This window comes from Phycodurus eques, chromosome 3, assembly GCF_024500275.1.
Source record: "Phycodurus eques isolate BA_2022a chromosome 3, UOR_Pequ_1.1, whole genome shotgun sequence".
In the NCBI taxonomy this organism is placed as follows: domain Eukaryota; kingdom Metazoa; phylum Chordata; class Actinopteri; order Syngnathiformes; family Syngnathidae; genus Phycodurus; species Phycodurus eques.
In genome coordinates, this window is record NC_084527.1 from 10,453,745 (window position 1) to 10,467,342 (window position 13,598).

At 41.2% G+C, this 13,598-nt stretch overlaps 1 protein-coding gene across 4 annotated transcripts in view; it reads left to right on the forward strand.

Moving 5' to 3' along the window:
• sema6a (sema domain, transmembrane domain (TM), and cytoplasmic domain, (semaphorin) 6A) overlaps positions 1–13,598 on the forward strand; it is a 147,821-nt gene that overhangs the window by 92,253 nt on the left and 41,970 nt on the right. For all 4 annotated transcript variants that reach the window (XM_061671981.1, XM_061671983.1, XM_061671984.1 and 1 more), the window contains exons 7-12: positions 1,281–1,371; positions 2,918–3,037; positions 4,380–4,468; positions 6,538–6,755; positions 9,728–9,859; positions 12,956–13,111. In XM_061671981.1, coding sequence (XP_061527965.1) covers positions 1,281–1,371; positions 2,918–3,037; positions 4,380–4,468; positions 6,538–6,755; positions 9,728–9,859; positions 12,956–13,111 — 806 coding nt within the window. The remainder of the gene's footprint in view (positions 1–1,280; positions 1,372–2,917; positions 3,038–4,379; positions 4,469–6,537; positions 6,756–9,727; positions 9,860–12,955; positions 13,112–13,598) is intronic.

Here is a 13,598-nt window from a genome sequence, read left to right on the forward strand (position 1 = left end):
AAGCAGCGTTTGCGGTCGTCTTCCTGACCTCGTGTGTATTTCTGCTTTCAGCAAGACGCATGCTGGGGAACACCAGTTGACCCATTGAGGGATAGTATTGACCTTTCGTTCACTTGTGGTTCAATGCCAATCACACACTAACAGCATTCTAGTAGAGGCTGGAATTGTGCTACTAGATCCTGAAATAATGATTAAACAGAGCCAGGCAGCAAGTGTCTTTAAGAAAATAGCACCATTAGTGAAAGGATTAAAGCTTTGGTTGTGCAAAACATTCACATAGAAGTCCTTTATAACCAAATATTCAGAAAGTAGCAAGCTTCAAAACATTGTCAAATTCTCTTTGAGTGCACCTGCGTTTGGTCTCGTTGGATTTCTATTCACAGCACCGCGTAGCAATAAACGGATTAAAGATGTATTGAAGCTCTTCTTAAACGCGCTAAGATAACGCATAAAGGAAGTGGAAAGCAAAATATGTTTAATGCCGTGGAAAATGGGCTTTCTACATGCTCTGCTGTGACAGCCACAGATGGTCACAGGGACTCGCTCGTGGAATGATACCACAAATATTTTACTCAGACTACTGACCTAAAATTCCACTTGGCCACATGTTCGCCACTTATGGGACACACATTTTTTTAAACCAATGCATTTCTCCCCTGAGCAGATTGTGTTCATTTCACCTTTTTTTGGTTTGTTTGTATGTTAGTGTTAGTTAATCACAAAACAACTTCATCGATTTCCACTACCCGTTGTGGAGCAGTCGGAGATTGGTCAAGGAGAAATTCATTATGCGGGATGTTCTAAAAAGTGTAAACAGGTGGCTGTTTGTTTCTTTCGAAGTCAACACATTCTAATTATGAATACCAGCCTGATCCAGATCCCTCAAAAGTAATACAAAACACAGTTGCAATGTTGTGAGCAATTCTTCAAAAAAGTAGCTTCAAGCTGTTTATTGCCACACCCATTTGAAGTTTACTGTCAAACTAAATGGCAGATTACTGAGAAGCTGTGACATATCCATATATATCAGTATGTTTCTATTATACTGCCTCCAGGTGGCCATTTCGCAAACCAGAAGGAGCGACACAATGTCCATTGAATCGAAGCAAAACAAATGTGTCAAAAATTTTTGTTTAAACTCTGCAAACATTCTCCTCTAGATGGTTTTTTTTCCCCATCATTGAAAGGCAACGTTTCCTGTATCGTTTGCATTTTAAGTCCATTGTTTTCGTCACGCTTCATATTTACATTGTCTTAATTTACCCCATTTGTGATCCTAGATGGACACCTTGGAAGCTCTCGGAGAGGAGATCAGCGGGATGGCTCGCTGTCCTTATGATGCCAAGCATGCCAATGTTGCCCTCTTTGCTGGTAAGACTCAAAGCATCAAAATATTAAACAGTAAAACCTCTGAGGTCAAACACAATCTACTCTGTGACACTGGTTAGCTTCCAAGTTGTTCTAATTTCAAAACAATTTCCTTCGAGAAATTTCTTCCAGATTTAAATTGTCGCCATTGTTAAAACTTAATTAACTGTACGTCCAATGTTTCAAGTTTATATTTTTGCAACTGTCCAATGAAACTAAAATAAAGTAAAACTACTCACCCTCTGAAGACACCTGATGAAATGGTGAGGGTAAAGATTTTGTTTTCCTGTCATTACCATGCTGGTCATTAGTCAATATGCTTCAATTATGCTATTTAATATCTCCTTGTTAAAATTAACTTGTGCATGTAATTCACTTTTAAATCGTTAAATTGCTTATATTTTACTGCGCATCAAGCCCCTTTTGTATGTCACAAGATGTTCAATTCTGGCCCCACCTGTGTGGAGTTTGCATGTTCTCCCCGTGCCTGCGTGGGTTTTCTCCGGGTACTCCGGTTTACAAACCACATTCATAAAACATGCGTGGTAGGTTAATTTAAGATTCTAAATTGCCCATAGGTGTGAATGTGAGTGTAAATGGTTGTTTGTTTATATGTGCCCTGTGATTGGCTGGCGACCAGTTCAGGGTGTACCGCGCCTCTCGCCCAGAACCAGCTGGCATAGGCTCCAGCACGCCCGCAACCCTAGTAAGGATAAGCGGTACGTGAGATGGATGGATGGTTTATACTTTTCCTCTTTGCAATTACTTTTAAATTAGCTGCTTATTTGAAAGTCACAGATTGGACCCCCTGAGAGGCCGGCTCTGGGGCCGTATGTTTGACACCACTGTTCTATACAGTATGTGCCCTGCGATTGGCTGCGACCAGCCCAGGGTGTAAACTGTGTCTCGCCAAGAGGCAGCTAAGATATCTTCTTCCCCAAATGAGAACAACTGCAATAGAAAATGGAAGGATGGATAAGCTTGGCTGACTAAAAATAAGTCACAAATGCATGCAACCCCAGATGAGTCGGCTTTCGGCCTGCGGGGTGAGAGTCTTCCCGTGCAACCTCCCCGTGGGCTGCAAAAGACATTGGCTCCCCAACTCATGTTTGCTGCCAACTGATTAATGGCGCTATTGATGAGCTATCCCTGCGAGCTTCCAGCCGAAGCAGCTCAGCTTGACCGGCTAATGTGTGACAGCGAGCTGGAAGCGCTGAGTAATGGAGACGGCTTCTCTCCCAGCTACCCTTTCAATTATGGAGTTTGAGTTTCCACTGTGGTTCCAGCTGAGGTGGACCGAGGTCACGTTGGTGCTGGTTTCTGTGTGTGTGTGTGTGCGCATTGAAGTAGCTGGTGAGGAATTACACATCTGCAACAGGTTGATGACTGTGTAAAGCCTGTTGACATCCACTAGGAATATGCTGTTTATGTTCTTTGTGTATTTTCTTCCTCAACTTGAGTTCACACTTTCCCTTGTGCCCCCCCCCCCACCCCGCTCCAGTCCCATTCACTTCTCAATCTCCTTTGCTCTCTTTTCATCCCCCTCCAGACGGCAAGCTGTACTCGGCCACGGTCACCGACTTTCTGGCCATTGATGCGGTCATCTATCGTAGCCTTGGAGACAGCCCAACTCTGCGCACGGTTAAACATGACTCCAAGTGGCTAAAAGGTGAAGCCATGACACACACACGCGCGCTCACACACAATCACACATACCCATTTCCATAAAGCAGTCAACTTCATAGTTATCAAACGATCATCACTTCGCTTCAGTCTTTTGAGTTTCCATGTCAAGAGTAAGTAAGTAAAGTAACAAAGTAACAATCTGTTATTTGCCACTACTCGGAGCCAGTGTTGTACCTGGATGAGTTTAATTATCGAAGGTTCATGAACTAATTCATATTTTGGGCGAACATGAATCGAACTTCATATCTGCCTGATGAACGTGATTGCGAATGCGCATTTGGCATCTGTGAACGGTTTTCGAACAAAAGTTCATTTTCATTCAAGAGTGCCAGGTTTTTTTTAAGGACTTCCAGGACAAAATCTGTCTGGACACACTATATACAAGCCTTCATATGTTGGCGGAGAAACGCTGTATTTGGCAACTGATTCAGTATGGCCATGGCCACCATTCAAAGCACGCACTCGCAGCAGCGTGAGAACGCAAGGTGCGTTCAGGGACACTGCATAAGTGTGAGTAAATGCGTTCTTCGATGGTTCTTTTGTAATACAGTACACAATTGTGAAAATGGATTACGAGGAAAAGTATTATTTGGATCAGAATGCTTTAGTTAAAACTCTGTGTGAGATGATACTAGTGCGGACTGAATGGGTAGCAACAATGGAAAAATGAAATGCCCGTATTTTGAGGGGAATAGCTCGTCAGCAACGAGAAAGAACTATGAACTAGTTCATTTTTGGACTGGTGAACTTCAGCTCCCCTGAATAGGATAATTGGTCTCAACAATGGTTGGGTGGATATCTGAGGCATTGAATCCGTACAGTATATATTGGTAATTGCCTTCAAAGCCATGTATCTACAAGTATCCATCCATCATCCACGTACGTGGCTATAAAATAAGTGCTGTACCCGTGGTTCGAAAATTGACAGACAATATAGAAATACATGGCTTCTGTTATGCATTGCTGACCACATGTTTGGATCTGGTGCTTCTATATGCCTATGTGTTGTGTCTAATATGCTAATTTTGCATGTTCATTTTTTGCCGACCCTCTCTAGAAGGGTGCATGTAGAGCGGAAATTGGTGCGCCGCAGGGGCAAAGCAAGCGCACCAGTCGAGCCTGTCAAATCTCAATGGGGAACTGCCTTTACCTTGTATGCAAATGCTCTTGCTGATATGATGGAAGAAGCACTTGAAGCCTCCCAGTTGTTGTTTTTTTCTGAATGTTATGATACGACATGGCTGTTGTTTATTGTGAAATGCCATGTCACATCTCTTTTGCTGCAACAATTTGTGCCATTTTTTCATGTTTCTTTGTCTTTTCAGAGCCATATTTTGTGCAGGCAGTCAATTATGGAGACTTCATCTATTTCTTCTTCAGGGAAATTGCCATGGAGTACAACACAATGGGAAAGGTAAGCAATGTCTTCATTCCTCTGCTATTGTTTAGCTGTAATCAGAGTTGTCATAAGCAGGAGGTATGTGCAGAAACTAACAGGATATGGGTGTATCGCATACCTGGAAGGAGGCCAAATGTTTTTCAATACAGATCAACACCGGACAGGATGAAGGACCTAAAATAGATCTGGAGATCCCATTCGCAAAGTCTAAATATACTCCTTGAATTGCACATCTGCATCCTTCGGATACTGCTCCTATCTTCTTCCCGAGTCGAATTCCTCTATGAGGAATAAGATTTAGTTTTAGCTTCGGCGGGACCGCAACAAAGGCTCCTTCTGTTTAATCCGTTCAATTCAGCTGTTGGATTCCACCGGCTCAAAGTTAATTGGAAAGAAGGTAGAAGAAAATGGACCTGCCCATATGCATTTTCAGAACAAATAAAATGCATAAGAGGGAGTGAGAATAAGAAGCGAGAAGATACGCTAACGAGAAACTCCGGAATAATGGATTCCCCGCCAGGAGTGACAGACAGAAGCGCACAGTGTTTTTGAAAGCGGTATAATTACGAATGCGGCGGAAGAACTGAGCAATTTAATGTTTACTGACGTGATTACTAAACATGAGATTGACATTCATCGGTGTTTAAGAACACCTCACCTGTTCTTAATGGCAAATTGATAGTCATTGCTTTAATATTAAAAAAAAAAAATAAATAAAAACTGATGGAAGTCGCCTAAGGGAAAATGATTAGCCTCCAGCGTGTATAAACGTGTGTACTTTGTAATTTACAGATAAGTCAGAGTGTGACTTTTGTCAGTAAGCTGACGTGTGACCGAATTAAATGTAATGAGTAAAGCTGACATTTTGTCACACGTTCACTTCGACACAGTGTCGCCTGTTCTTTCTTTAATCTTATTGCGAACATACGTGGATGTGTCTTCCAGGAGGAGGTTGTCGTGCGCGTGTGGTCGTCACAGGGCGTGTGTGTTGTAGGTGTAAATGCATGTTCACTTGCGTTTGCACTGTTTAGTGTAAGTAGTGTTTTCAGGTCAAGATTAAAGTTTGAAGTGCACGGTGAATATAGTTTAATTACGCCTCTCGCAGCAGTGTTGTAATTAAAGCTGTGGCTCCGACTAGAGCCATCCATTTTATATAGTCTGCTGCTACATGTTGTAACAATTTTGACCAAGCACATGATCCAAATACTGTCTATATTTGCACAGTCCTACTAAACTACGCAGACCCAATTTTGATGCTAATGCTAGCAGCTAGCCCTACTCTAAGCATTTTCAGTAACCTACCTATAGCTGGTTAACTCCTAACCTATGGGTTAGTCGATTTTCAGTTGATTTTCTAACCCCTAACCCTAACCCAAGATAAACGATATCCTTTATTCATATATAGTTAGCAACAAGCTAACTAGCTGCGGGTGTAATACACACTAACTGCAGCTTCTGTAATATGTTATGTAGCAACAAGCATTAAGCTAAAAATATGCCTTATCACGTCTCTGCATAGTTAGCAACAAGCTAACTACACGAGAGCAGCACTCAAACTACAGCTTTTGCAATGTCTCACACAGCAACAAGTTAAATATCTGCCATAACCTCCACATAGTGGTATGCGAACTGCTCAATATCTGCTGTCTGCCATATGAAGTTAGCAGCACGCTATCTGCTGGTGTAAGAATCCTACAATTAGCAGTTAGCAGCATGCTACATTCAGCTAGTGTAGTAGCTCACATAAGAATAAGCAACAAGTTAAATATCTACTGTATTCCATACAGCAGCAAGCTAACTATCTGCAAGTTTATCTCCATACATAGTTGGTGAAAAGCTGTGGGGTAATCTCACACACATAGTGGTTAGAAGCAAGCTAAAACTGCCAGCTACTTTTATTTCTAAAGTATAGCAGTTATCACCAGGCTAACTATCTGCTAGTGTAATATCTCACACATAACTCAGCTAAATTTACAAAGGCACTATTGTATTAGACAGCGCATTATTGTTTATGGTGTATATATTGTGTATTTAGTGTGTGTACACGTGGCTAATGTTATCTTTCACACTGATGTTGGGGCCAGGTGGTGTTTCCTCGTGTGGCGAGGGTTTGCAAGAATGACAGAGGCGGCTCACCTCGTGTCCTGGAGAAACAATGGACATCGTTCCTCAAGTCCCGCCTGAACTGCTCCATCCCGGGCGACTCTCACTTCTATTTCAACATCCTGCAGGCGGTGACGGATGTCATTCACGTCAACGGGAAGGACGTCGTGATGGCTACATTCTCCACGCCGTACAACAGGTAGCCATCGTATTCGGAATGAAGTGCGAGGCCAAGGTTCTCAAACCTTTTCGGTCCAGGGACCACTTACAGAGGGTATATTGTATCATTATTATCATATCATATCCTAATAGCAAAACTTTTGTATGTTTATCCCTAAATGCAACAGGAATGAAAAGGTTGCCTGTTTTCGAAAAGAGTCAGAATGTTACAATAAAAAAATTATGAAAAAACAAAAAGCTGCAATATTATGAGAAAAAAGTCATGACATAATTTACATAAATAATTAATTGCAAAATTAGTTTGCTGGCCCCCAAGATACTGTTTGCAGACCCCTTGGGGTTCAGGAACACCAGTTTGAGAACTACAGTTTGAGGCTAGCAACATTTTTAGTTAATTCCTCTAAAGATCAGACAACGATCAGACGCACATTTTGTATGTGTACATCAACAACGACTTTGCATTCATTAACCCGATTATCAAAACAACAGCTCATCCACACGGTGACAGGTCAACCTTTGCGAGATCTAAAAGTGTGTGCGTGCACGGCGCCATGTGGCGTTGTGAGAGTCCACTGGATCAACATTTACATCTCCAATCAAAACAGTCCCACTGCCCTTTTTGCGCGCAGGTGCTTAACCTCTATTTCTTTTTACAATTTGTATTCAGCATGGCCTTCATATTCACAGGCAGCAACTAAATTGAAAATTACAACCTAGCCATACGGCTTACGCCTATTCTCCATTTTATGGTTCCTTTTTTAGCAGATAAGACAATTGCTTGTGACACTGCAATTTAGCGTGCTTAATGGACATTTAAACTCAATGAACCGGCTCTGTATAGTTCTATAAGTGCATCATCGTTTGATCCGTGCATTTCCATTTCTCAGTAATGGTGGGAAATTAGAGGGAGCATATTTAGAGCAGATTAGTTTATGTCATTTAATGACTGTCTGTCAGCATCTCATCATTTACGGAAAAGCAAGGCGATGAGTATTTCATAACTTTGGGGAAGAAGTTAAGGGAAGGTTCGTTGAACATTAATACATTCTAAAGCCAGTCAACCTCAAATTGGATTTCAAAATGTATCCCAAAGGAAATACATCCATCCATTTTGTATAGCACTTATCCTCGTTATAGTTGCAGTTGAACCCAAGCTTATCCCATCTTTTGGACTGGTCCCTGGCCAATAGCAGGGGTCATATAGATGAACATCCATTCTCACTCAGATTCACACATTGTTTTCCTTTCTTCTTCGTTGTCTACCACCTAAAACCAGACACTTGACAGTCTAACATAGCCAATGTAGACAACAATCATTGTAATTTAGTAGCTATTCCAAGTACACCGCTAGCTCTCGATAATACCGCCCTTGTCTGGGCTTTTGTCTTCACCATGAACTTTATCCATGATGCAACGACCCGAAAATCCAGCCCGATTATTTCAAAACACACTCCATCGTGAAAGAAAGTCTGTTAGATTTGGATTTTATGAGCCCAGACGTGTTGTAAAATAGCAAAAGTGACTCATCAACATGACATGCATTGATTCCAGGCAGACAGCTGCTATCAGACAAGATTTGGGTTTTTCTCCAGTTAAATGAATAGCAATAATAAAATAATCTGTTGTCCATCACAGTGGCCTTATGATGAACTGATGCCCTCGAGCCTTTTGGAGAGATCGAGTCATGGAGTCCTCATAGGACTTGGCAGGCCTGGGATGTTGCTAAGCTTCCATATTTAATAGCACACTGCTAAATATAGTCCACATAATTCAAAGACATTGGTCAAAACAGTAATCGGAAACATAAGCTTCCACCAATGATCCATGTAGAAGCTTGCGCTTAACTGAATTGGGGTAACAGCATATCGTGGTTTGGTAGTGCCCAAAGCGAGTCAAATATTTGTCCCCCCATGGACCTGTCGAACGATACACTACGTCAGGACTGTAAAGACTTTTCCCATTTGTTGTCATTCAAGACTATAGTGAAGTGGTGCCTCGGTGTAGGTTGAAATTGTGTTTTTATTCTGCAGGCATCGCATATGTTTGGGTCATCGCGCAAATGTCACTGACACACAAAGTAAATGTTATTCTAAAAGGGAAAAAATGACAATGATTGGAAACTCAGTTATAAGTTATAGCTGGCAGACGGATTGTGTGAGGCAAGGCACATGTTGACCACGATGACTATTTTTTTTCTCCTTAAGAAATTTTGCACACTGTCCCAAATATTTGCTTGGCAGTCAGTCATATTGGATTAGCTGCATTGTTTTCTTTACATTATATACCAGTCCTAAATTCTGAACTTTAATTTAAACCAAATCCTTCAAAAACTGGATTCTTGTGATGTTCACAAACATTGTCTCAGCATTTGAAAAATGTCATCTAGAAACCTAGCAGAACACTACGTTCTGATCTGACTTTGACCTCATATTGTGATTGTGTTGTATATCCTAAAGTAGAGTTCTTGTTATGACTTTGGACAGTAATTTCATGAAAAATAAACAGAGCTCCACTGACTCTATAGTCAGAAAGTACATGGCATTTGGTCTTTAGCCAATGTGGTCCATTCGCTCTGTGGGGTCTAACGACGATTCAAGATGAGGTTTAATGGACTTTAAAACCAATAAGTAGTAGGATAAAGCTATTAATGTTAAGCTACCTACACACAGTGAGAAAATAACACGTTAAAATGTGCCATTTTGGCTCTTTATTTAGAACCGGTACAATTATGTGTTCTAAAATACCCTCTGAATGAATGGTTAGTTCATCCTGATCATGCTACATTTTAATATTTATAAAGCTTAGCTGATGGCATCTCTGCATTGACCTTTCAACACTAAATTTCAAATTCATACAGCTAAAGCCAGCCCTCTCTCTCGAGAGAGTTTTAATCTGCTTTTCTGCCTCTACTAGTACTAGTCCCGGCCTTGCCATGGTGGATCTTTTCATGTGTTCATTCAGTGTTTTTGTGTTGTGTTTGTGTGGTGGCAGCATTCCAGGTTCGGCTGTGTGTGCCTATGACATGGCGGAGGTGGCCAACGCTTTCACAGGGCGCTTCAAAGAGCAAAAATCGTCAGACTCCACCTGGACGCCTTTTCCTGAGGAGAGGGTTCCCAAGCCAAGGTACCACTGAAGCTACTTAATCAGTGCGCAGAGACACACACGTACACACACACAATACAGTGTAATCTGTGTTTATTAATTACTACCGAGCATGAAGGAGTGAGGTATTGTCTTGATCACTGTTCATTTATTTGTTGGTTCGTTAGTCAGTTACTCAAAAACTACAATTATTATTATTTTTTTAATTTGGGTGTAAATTGCAGAAATCCATTTGAGTTACGGCATAATCGTTCCCCCTGCCACATAATGCAAATGTTAAAGTCACTTCCATCTATTCCCAATTAGTTTTTTCACTTATAAACCCTGTTGTAAAAAATATATAGTTAAAAAGTTAAAAATAAGTAATAAAGTTTTACACTATTAGTGAAACTAATTGATTCCTCTTTTTCACATCATGACGGAGTAATTCCCCCCACCATGGAATAAATGGTTGTGTCCCACCTACCTGTTCCAACTAACAAACGGTGGGGCACACAAATTAATATCGTTATATCTAGCATTTACACCTATTTTGTCAGAGAAAGAATTGATGGAACCAATCATCCCCCAAAAGAAAGAATACAAATGTTTTTTCCCATTGTTATTCTTGTCATTCTCAATGGGCCAGAAAGTAGCAACTGTGGGACAAGCGAATCACGAAATGTATGATATTTAGCTTTTTTTTTTTTTCATTTTCTCAGAGGAATTATTGTTGTAGTCCTCCTCTCTTCTTACGTCATTCTCCATAAACCAAGAAGTGCCCTGATAACATACGAATACATAAACAACCACAAATTGGTTGGACTCTGATCTAAATGAACTTACATTTTATGTTCAGATTGCTCTATTAACTGTTGTTTTAATTGGGGCTTTGCATGTTAAGTATAATGTTACACTAGCACACACAGGTGACCCACATCAAAAAGGAGCTCGCATTGACAAATGAACCGTGAGATCATTTTACAGTTTACGCCTAATTCCACAAACGCTTGAGCCTGATCAATCTAGTGCTCGCTAATTAGCTGGCGTAGAGCTACTCCACTCTTCATCATAAAAATGAACAGATTTACGACAAAGACCGGGGCTAAAGTAATTGCTTCTACACTGTGTGAGTGTGCGTTTACGTGAGCTTCCGTACGACCGAAGAGTCAGCTTCAGATGATTCCCCAGCGACGATCATATTTTTGTGCGATTGAGTGTAGGTGTGAGTTAGCCCTCTCTTCCCCTCTGGTCAGATAAAGATCAGACAGCCAGACAGTTGTTTTTGCTGTGATTTATTTCATTTTCATCCTCGGGACCATTTTATGTGGCGGCAAACAGGCGGCGGGTTCAGTGGCACCCATAGGTCTGGCCCTGCAGCAGACTGCTCCTCCATGTGTTAGCCTCCCTGTCGAACCATTCACACGCTTCTCGTACATAAGAAGTGTCTGTTTCCGTTCTGCTCCCCATATGTCTGTACATATAAATGAAGCTATACCACACAGAAAAGCTTCCAGCACTTGTGGCCATTGCCTTCATTCAACACGATTATGCAAATGCTACCCCCTTAGTAGCATCAATCCCCTAAGGGCAAGTAGCCCACTAAATTAAGTGTGAGCAAAGCAATCATTATGAAACTATGTGAATAACAAAATTAATCTTCAAATCCTTGAAGTGATATTTTTGGAGTCTATGGTATGGTAGGTTGATTGAAGACTCTAAATTGCCCGTAGGTGTGAATGTGAGTGCGAATGGTTGTTTGTTTCTATGTGCCCTGCGATTGGCTGGCGACCGGTTCAGGGTGTACCCCGCCTCCCGCCCGAAGATAGCTGGGATAGGCTCCGGCAGCCCGCAACCCGAGTGAGGATAAGCGATAAAGAAAATGGATGGATGGATGGGTATGTCTTTGATTTGGTCCAGCTGTGTTGTTCTTTTTTTTCGACTCTTCCCTGCCTTTTCCCGGCTGCGTGGGGCAGCTGAGCCCCCGGCTCCAAGTTGCCAAGAAAATAACTTGGTGAGCATAACATTACATTTAAGAAAATTGTTGTCCTTGGGGTCAGTAATTTAACGCCACAAATTCTGCCTTGCAATAAGTGACTCTGGACATTGTGACTTTTTTTCCATTTAAATTGCCACTGGAACAAAAGCTATCTTAGAAATATATACAATAACACACAATAAAAAATTTCAAATGTTTGGTTCCCTGGTTGATTGACACGTGCTTAAAACCAGCAACACACCATTAGTGATACGCTGGAACAGTTGACAGATTTTTAGTTAACATTGATGGGGGGTTACAGTATAACCTGACATGAGTGTCTAGACTGCCCATGACATGCAAACTTAACCATCTGACCTATGCAACCACAACAAACTTTCTCATGTTTAAGTCCGTAAGCCAGTCTCTGCTCCTTGCATGTTTGCCATCTCATACATCCAGTAGCCAGCTGGCTAATAGTTCTAAGAGCGGGTGTGGATTTTATGGCGTGGCATGGTATCAAAGACTTTGCTGTAAAAGTCTTTTACAAGCTCTCGGAGGTGAGATGCCTGCAAAGAGGAAGCGCTATCAAGAGCGGCTTCTCTTTTACAGCCATCTCACCTTCTTTCTTTAAATATATCAGATAGATAGCGTGTCACTTGATCCTGTAACCAAAGAGAATTGGACACAGACTGTCCTCAAAGCCTTTAGACATTAGCTACACCCACACAATCAAATTAGATACATTACAAGAACTGTGTCAAACAGTCTGCCTTTCATTTAAGTTTATCACTTCACTGCATCATACTGATAAGTGTCTGTTTTTGTGTTGGGCGTTACAATTAAATGGACTACCATATGCATTCTACAGTAGGGAGTATGGTTACATCATGACTCATATGGTAAAAAGAGAGCGTTAATTCCTATCTGCGAAATTTAATCCGGATTTTCAACTAAATGTAATGGGTTCTTTTGTAGAAATTGACTGTGTAGTTTTGGCATCATGACAAACCAACCAGCAAACCAAAAACAAATGCAATGAGCAAAGGGGAATCACTGATCATTATCTTTAAAATAAAATGTTTGATACAGCAATTCAGTGTAAAAAAAACACAGTTAATTTCATTCATTTATTTATTTTTTTTCCTTCTCATTTGCAGGCCCGGCGATTGTGCCGGCAGTCCAGCTATGGAGAGGTACAAGGTCTCCAATGAGTTCCCCGACGACACGCTCAACTTCATCAAGATGCATCCCCTGATGGATGAGGCAGTGCCCTCCATTGCCAACCGGCCCTGGTTCCTCAAGACCATGGTTCGGTGAGTATTACATACTCCAAAGACTGTTGTCATCGGAGCCACTTTGGAGCGGCACAATAATTAGGTGAAGTGCTACTCTGAGAGTCGGGCTCATTAAAACCCTCCGGCGCTATACCACAGGCCAGCTGGTGACCTGTTTTTACTGTTATGAGCTGCACTGTTCTCTTATTCCCCTACAAGATCTCATAGTAGTGTGATAAAGACATGGTCAATGGTCTGTGTTTCCTTTGTGTTAAATTAGATAAGGTTCAAATGTAGCTACAATTATTTTGAGTCAGGTGACTCCTCAAAAGATACACAGCTAGATAAGATATCTATCTATCTATCTATCTATCTATCTATCTATCTATCTATCTATCTATCTATCTATCTATCTATCTATCTATCTATCTAGCGCAAAAGCCAAAGAAAAAGTAAAACACGCTTGTAGAACTGATACTTTAGATGTTCACTGAGCAGAAGACACTTTGGTCAGTCCAATTGTCCC